Source organism: Leucopleurus acutus (genome assembly GCF_964270905.1).
Source record: "Leucopleurus acutus genome assembly, chromosome: 3".
In the NCBI taxonomy this organism is placed as follows: Eukaryota; Metazoa; Chordata; class Mammalia; order Artiodactyla; family Delphinidae; genus Leucopleurus; species Leucopleurus acutus.
Window position 1 is genome coordinate 141,690,154 of NC_139145.1, and position 7,904 is coordinate 141,698,057.

Genomic DNA, 7,904 nt, shown 5'->3' on the forward strand with positions numbered 1-7,904 from the left:
CTATTATGAACTGGCATTATACCAGAATTAAACAGTATACTCTTTGGATTTCAATGGACTGGGAAGATAGCTCGTTAGCTTATCTTATGCATTTAAATCATATAGTCCTGTGCATAGCCTGTAGATCACTTTGGAAGGATAATCTGCTTCAGCTTACACAGACAATGTTGATGAGACTGTGAGAGAACAGATGAAAAATGGAGGTTCAGTAGATGTTTTTCTGTACAAAAATAGACAGGCCAAGTCAGTCTACATAAAGGTTCACCTTCTTTTCTGATAAAAGTCAAGTTCCACACTGAGGATATAAATGATACTAAGAGCTGAAAATAGGGCCAACATGACAAGGAGAAGGATCAGATGTTTAGTTTAAAAAATCAAGGTGTCCAGTTTCCTTTTAAAGGTAATGCCATAAAGCACCTATTAGTGCTTTATGGCATTAATCACCTATTGATCTGTTGTCAAAAAAGAGTTTTATTTCATTAAATTATTTCCACAGATGCTCTGTTGTTTAAAAAAAGAAAATCGATAGTTTGTGAGACACACTTTCTAAATACTCGGAGCCCATATATCTTTATTCTTTTCAGTAGAGTTGAATATCTCTGCAAATGTGGGCTGTGACTTTTGTCTATTAATGTCTATTACTTTGTCTATTATGATATATCTGTTCTCGGAGCTGGCAAGTCTGAATGAGCTCTCATTTATCCTAAGATATGGATATGTACCAAGCCATTCCTATCCTTTTTATTCTAGACATGTCATTCTTTAGGTAGAAAAATGGAGAAGGGGGCATTAACTCTCGACACTGTGAAGACTTTATAAACAATTTACAAATGAACTAGAAATATTTAACTTCATCAAAGCCAAATGATTGCCTTCTTCTATTCTTAATACTGACTTAACCTCTATTAGAAACCTTTCTTCTAGTTCTTGGAAGCTTATCTAATCCAATCACTCATTCATTCATTTAAAAAAACATTAAGTGTTTATTCTGGAAGGCAATTTAGACCCACTTCAATTGCCACATCCTTGAAGGTCTCAAAAATCACCTAAATTTTAGTATTCCTTACTGTGCTGTCCATGCGGCCTGTTACTCGGACTTAATGGGTATTTGCCAGATTAAATGAAGAAATCTGTACCTGCCATTACACCTTAAAAATCAGTCAAAATTAAGCCAGACTACTTATATTTAGGTTTCTTCTTCCACCACCTTTACCATTAAATGTAGATCTGTCCTCATATTTCTCTGCTTCAGGACTCCTAGGAATACATTTGCTATTTTGTACTTTGAACATAATTATAGTTAATATTTTTAATGCTGTTACCTCCTTTTTGTAATAACTTGGTATCTTCTTACTGCCTTTATATCATTTCCACTCTGATTATGAAATTTCTGATAAAAGTTTGTCATCCAAAGACTACATTAAGTATCTCTTAACAAAATTGTGAATTGACTGGACCTATTTTGAGGATTTTGAAACTTGTGCCTTGCTCTGTGTCTCTGTTTCATCAATCTCAGAGCTCAGTGGTCCTTTCAGTAGATAGTTTGGTTTTCTGGACCCTTTGTTTGTCTCCCGCGGCTCCTCCCCCACCTCCTCCTAATTGCAAGTCTTAATGATCCTTAATTTTTTTTTTTTTTTTCGGTACGCGGGCCTCTCACTGTTGTGGCCTCTCCCGTTGCGGAGCACAGGCTCCGGATGCGCAGGCTCAGCGGCCATGGCTCACGGGCCCAGCCGCTCCGCGGCATATGGGATCTTCCCGGACCAGGGCACGAACCCACGTCCCCTGCATCGGCAGGTGGACTCTCAACCACTGCGCCACCAGGGAAGCCCAATGATCCTTAATTTAAGAGCTATAATGCAAGAAGGTTGAGAACTACTAAATATACAAAATGTAAATGGAAAAGGTGTTCTTTTTCTCAGTGGTTCAGAATGGAAAATAATGAGGAAACTCCTGGTGAGGTTCCTGAGAAGGCTGCTTGTTTCCAAACATCACTCAGGTTTGGAAATTCAAAGTAGAGATGTTTATACCATGAGGTTTTTTCGTAAGTTGCTTATTTATTTCTCTTTCTTTTACCAGGTTTCACCAAAACTCATACCAATGCAGCAGATCGCAACTTGAAATGTGGCGTAGACTTTTGTCCCAAGCTGTGTGTTTTTCATTTTAACCACATGGGATTTTATTAAAAGGACATCAGTAATCATAACTGTATATCTAACAAGCAGTTTTTGACTAGTTTTCTGTCATCTTAATGCTTTATACAGCCATGTAGACTTTGTTCTCTCAAGCGTACTGTGACGTTTTAATGAAAAAGAAAAAAAATACTATCTTATTTGCTTTATAAGTGCTGAGAAGGTCATATTTACAGTTGGTGCTCACATTGGGTTTAGCTTCATCTTCTGTGGTATGTACATTAAATTGTGTGCAGTTTGTACCAAGATGGGCCCTTACTTAGGAAGAGTTTCATTGATGTACTTTGCCTCCTAAGTAAATCGTGACACGTAGAAAAAAAAGAATGAGGGAGAAAATGAACTCCACCCAGAGTATACCCAGGGGAGCATCGTACTAGTCCTGAAAGATAACATTTGTGTGAAGTTTAATCAGGAGAAATGCTGTCTTAAGGGTTATGATTTTCCTTTGGCCTCCTCTGTCTTTTTTTTGGAGCCTCTGATTTTGTGATTACATCTTGTTTCCCTAGAGCATCCCTTCTCCCACCCCTCCTAACTCCCCCCCCCCCCACTTTTTGTAACTAAGTAGATGCCCAAGAAGGCAAACAGGAACATCTCTGTGTGGGAGAAGTAACCTGGTTTGTGGGAGAGACCGAAGGGTATAGGGTCTATTGGTGCTGACATCCAACCGAGAAGTTGCCTTTATAAACAAACCAAATAACCATCTGTGCTTTGCCAAAGATTAAAGTTGCTTTTAGCAAGAGGGCTATAAGCCTAACTGACCTAGTCAGTTTTCTCATTTTCAAACCGTACAGTATTCGTGTGTATCCAGAGGGACCATTAAGTGTCTTTCTCTATGTTACTGTGGGCTTCTTATACAACACCACTTCTTAGACCAAAAGGGGCTGTGCGGTAATTCATCGTGAACCCATAGTAACAGTGAGCGCAGAGTTAAAAAAGTCCCTGCTTTTCAGGGCCTCTTTTTTCTGCTCAGAAAAGTTTCTAAATGTTGAATGCCTTTTTCTGAAGAACAGTGTTATTTCTTCTGCCCAGGCGTGTTCCTTGAACAAAGTACTTTTAATTCAGCTTTATCAAACTAAGGGAAATACTGATGAGCAAATCCAGGATTTGAAGAGCAGTGAACTTCATTCTTAGAAAATAAACATGATGGATTAGGTTTTGCAAGGACCTTCTCCTCAGAGGTATCCTCAGTATCAAACAGTTCCCCAGGGAGTATACCAAGCATCCTGCGTATCAAATGGGAGAAAAGTCCAGGCACCCTGAAGACAGGCCAGATTGCTGTCCTCTGGACAGAGGTAGGCATAGTACAGTGCGATACACCATTTCTCTCATACCAGATATAGGAATTTATGCATGTTCTTAGCTGATGGTTGCCACTGAAATTCACTTTCTCTTCAGATATAGCTACAGTTCTGTCATTTCAGAGGAAGGAGAGGGTTTTTTTGTGAGAAGCACACTCCATATATAAAATGGTCCCTCTGGCTGGCTGCATGGTTGAAAGCATACTCTCCCAGTACTGGTAAAACGGACTTTTTAAAGAATTTGCCAGGTCTGGAGAAATGATATACATCCATGTTAGAGTTATGGTTTGGAAAATGTGATATTGATGGTTGTTATATTTGTAAATTTACTTATTCTGTGATTCTAAGAATGTTCTTCACTTTGAGTGGCAAATCCTAAGTAGATGGCTTTATATTCTTGATTAAAGAGTACCATGGATGGGACTTCCCTGGTGGTGCAGTGGTTGAGAGTCCGCCTGCCGATGCGGGGGACGCGGGTTCGTGCCCTGGTCCGGGAGGGTCCCACGTGCCACGGAGCGGCTGGGCCCATGAGCCATGGCCGCTGAGCCTGCGCGTCCGGAGCCTGTGCTCTGCAACGGGAGAGGCCACAACAGTGAGAGGCCCGTGTACCGTGAAAAAAAAAGAGTACCATGGATGTTAAGAAATGCATTAAGATGTACAATAAGTATTCCAAATTGATATAGATTGGTGTGATTGTCCTTTTTCTCATTTGGGAATGGCATGCCTAAACATGGGAATAATACAACAGAGATTGGTGGAATAGCCAATAATAAAGTTAGCACACTGTACCACTTCTAATCGGGTTACTGCTTTTTCTTTTGATCTTACCAAAGAAAAGCTATTCTCCTTCATGAAAGAACAAATGAAATGTTAACCTAGATGAATTCCGACTTTGCTCCTTGTCAAAGTCAGTGATCTGTCTATAAAAATTGATTATCCCAGATTTCACGTGTTAATATTTCTTTGCTTTTATGTAACATTCCTTTAGGATACACATACATCAGTAATTTCCCAGTGGGGTGTTGTGTTTGCTTGCATTTTGAAGTGGCTCTAGTGATGTCTACGCAGCACCTGTGTTGCCCCTCTCATAACAGACTCACCCCCTGGCCAAGGAGTTGGGCCTGTGCTCAGGATATGCCTCTTTTGGTAGCTCTCCTTTGTCCAGCGTGATTATACCCGGGGGTGGGTGTATGACCCAAAATGTACCATTCAGGTTATTTATCCTCTGTTTACAAACTGGAGATGAGAGAGAAGCCAATTTTCTGATTCCTGTTCCCTAAGCCATAAGAAGAATGTGACTCTGGCACCAACATCCTGCCCCCCACCCCCACCCCAATACACACACGCTACAAGCTGAGCTCCAGGTGGAGAGAAAGAAGTGGAAACACACACTGCAGCTGTAGGGAGGAGGCATCCTGGTGGTATTTGAGTTCCTGTTTCTGCACATATCGAAGGCCAACTTCTCTCCATCCATGCTTGTAAATGAGCCCCAAATTTCCCCTTTTTGCTTGAGCAGATGCCTTTGTCACTTGCACCCAGAGTGTGAACTCAATCAGCTTTGGTAATTCTTGAGTCCTAGGAGGGATCTGGTCTCCTACAGAAGGTATGCAGAATACAAGCAAAACTGCTTGTCCCTGGGCCCAGAGAACACATGTAAGAACATTTATAGGTGTTACCCAGTGGATAGAAAGGTTGTGGGTAGAGGTTTTCTTTCTCCTACATCGCAGTATAGTCAGCACAACTTTGAAAATTATTCCAGTGGAAGTGTAAGCAGAGATTTATTCAATGGATGGGTTTCCTTGCACTAACCTTTTCCCTTTCCTCATAAAACATTACCTTGAGTTTCTTCAGCTTATTTTCAGATTCTTCATTTTTAAGATGAGGAGAATATATTATCTTCCACCATGGTTCAATAAAATATAATTAATACATCTGGTTGCAAAAATACTGACAGATCTTTTAAAAATGTCTGTCAGTACTACCAGAATCGTCTCTTGTTCCTGTCCTTTTATTTTCTACACTGCCTTCCCACTTCCCACTGCCATACTGAATATCAAAGTGGATTTACGCATAAATATCAATAAATGTCATGTGGTCTAAGTGCATGACTGTGTGACATATACTTGAAGTGTCCTCGTTCCATAATATTAAATATGTCTGTGTGAAATCATCCAAAGGCACCTTTCATGTACCACATAGCAAGTCTCATGGGAGTGATGCCCATACCGATCCAGGTAAGTAATTAATAAGACAATTCCTTCCCTCAAAGCCACAATCAAACACAAATGATATTTGCTTGTGGAGGTTAAGCATGCTTGATTATCATGGTCCTCATTGCCTTTAGTGGGGTGCCACTCCGGGTGGTCCACTTGGAAACGACCTCAGGCAACTACCCTGGCTTTTTTCTAGCATGAATCACATAGGATCCTATTTCCACTGACAAACCATGGGAGCCCAGGTACCTAATGCAGTCATTTTATGTTTTGGGCTCATTCCTAGGCATTCTATCTGTTACCCTTTAAATTTTTCAAGAGAAGATTATAGACCAGGCTGTCTATAATTGGGGAAGCTAGTAAAATAGTCTTGTTCAGGCTTCAGAGGCAACAATAGGCCTTTGACTAAACAAGGACCCTGAAAGAGCTGCATGCCGAGCTGCTAGACTGCATGCAGCTCAGCAGAACCGGTGCTAACAAGTCCTGGGAACCAACAGATAAAGAAGGGAGTAAGTCACGAAGCTTCCTGGGCCTTGGGAATCTGGCCAGTTCCCGGGGATCAGCGAACATTGGACCCTTCCCAACTGGGGCTCCAGATTGCTGTTACTCGGGACTTCCCAGCTGCTGCTTGGATCTGGAAGTAGGTGTCGGCCCGATTCGGTGATGTATGCTCTGTTATATACTGTTTATATTCTTATTCCTTTCCCTCTAATGATTGTATATTGAAATTTATGTACTCTGTTAATATTCTTATTCCTTTCCTTTTAATGGTTGTATATTGAAATTAAGTTAAATCACCTTCTATTAAAGGTTTGATTGAAGCTGTTTATTTGTGTGAGAGAGTAGTTATTTTGCCAGCGAATCCAACAAACCTAACCGAAAGCAGGCTTTCGGCAAAACACAGGCTCACATTTAAACCCTGATGTTGCATCTGAAGCTTCTCTCTCTTGATTTGGGGATAGGAGGTAGCATCTCCTACTTTGCCTTCTTGGGTTAGAGTGCCCAATAGCTCTCCAAAGCTCCACAAATACGCCTTTAATCTCCAGCTCCCAGCTCTTTTATGCACCCAGTATAAGTAAGGGTTTAAGGGTTGTCTGTTTCTTAGCCAGATATTCCAAAATGTGTGCATAGTGGCCTCACTTTGGAATGTAGCATACATTGTGTCTGTGTGCTGTTTTTAACATCTTGTATATTAGTATAACAACTCCGTGACTTGCCCATGGTAGCTTTCCAAATGTGTTTATTAAACCAATTTACTAGTTGAAAACATGAGGTGACAGTAAGCCAGGCCTGAGGGTTTCCCTTAGCTAAATAATTAGGTTAAGACCTCTGAGGAAGATGTAGGAAAAAAAAGGAAAGAAATAAGAGGTGGAATCTGGAGGCTATAACAAAAGAATAAAGATAATTACCTACATTTGCTTAGCATTGTATAATGTATCAAACACCTAAAATATACTAGCTAGTTTAATTCATTCTCATAATAATCTGCCAGGGAGATATTATTACCTCCATTAAAATTAACTTTTTTAGTCTGAGAGAAGTAATGTCCATCAATTCTTTAATCAAATTAGCCTTTCAGGGCTAATGTTGGATTTTGCCAAGGTACTTAATGAGATGTGAATTAAATTCCTGAATAGAATAGATTTGTTACTCTCTGGTAAGCTGCAAAACGGAGAGTTCAAAACCTTTCCACCTAATGGGACATGTCTTCAGGTTTTGTCCCTCCTGTCTACACAGCTCTTGTACACAACCCAGTTCATAAAGAAATGGGTAGTTGTCAAAATAAAAAAGGATAATGGCACCCACGAGGCAAATTGTCCCTGTGAAAAATTTACAATTACTGGGTTTGCTCTAATAAAAGGCCCTGTGTAGGCAACCACACAAGTAAGGATGCTCAGCTGACACCAGCAGGAGGGGCTGATGGGCATTGCTTTATCTTTGTAGCTGAACACCTTCTGAAATTTGGTTTTCTTGGCATTAATCTTAACCCATGTTCAAAGTCAGAGTTGTGGCTCAGACTCAGTAGAACCCCAAAGATAAGATTGATTTTAGGAGCCTAAAAATATATGTTATTGGTGACACAGAGAGAGCATTGCCTGGTGAAATCTAGTGCCATTCCATTCACTGGGTCCTGGAAAGAGGAAAACGAGTCACAGCACTGGAGCCTGTGGAGCTATTGAGGGTGGGTGTAGGGGTGGGAATGC

The 7,904-nt window shown here is 40.6% G+C and overlaps 1 protein-coding gene across 1 annotated transcript in view; it reads left to right on the forward strand.

The window, feature by feature from the left end:
- OXCT1 (3-oxoacid CoA-transferase 1) overlaps positions 1-2,669 on the forward strand; it is a gene marked incomplete at both ends in the record, with an annotated part of 141,274 nt that extends 138,605 nt beyond the window's left edge. The window contains one exon of the mRNA XM_082835919.1: positions 2,077-2,669. Coding sequence (XP_082692045.1) covers positions 2,077-2,118 — 42 coding nt within the window. The remainder of the gene's footprint in view (positions 1-2,076) is intronic.
- Positions 2,670-7,904: the final 5,235 nt, after the last annotated feature.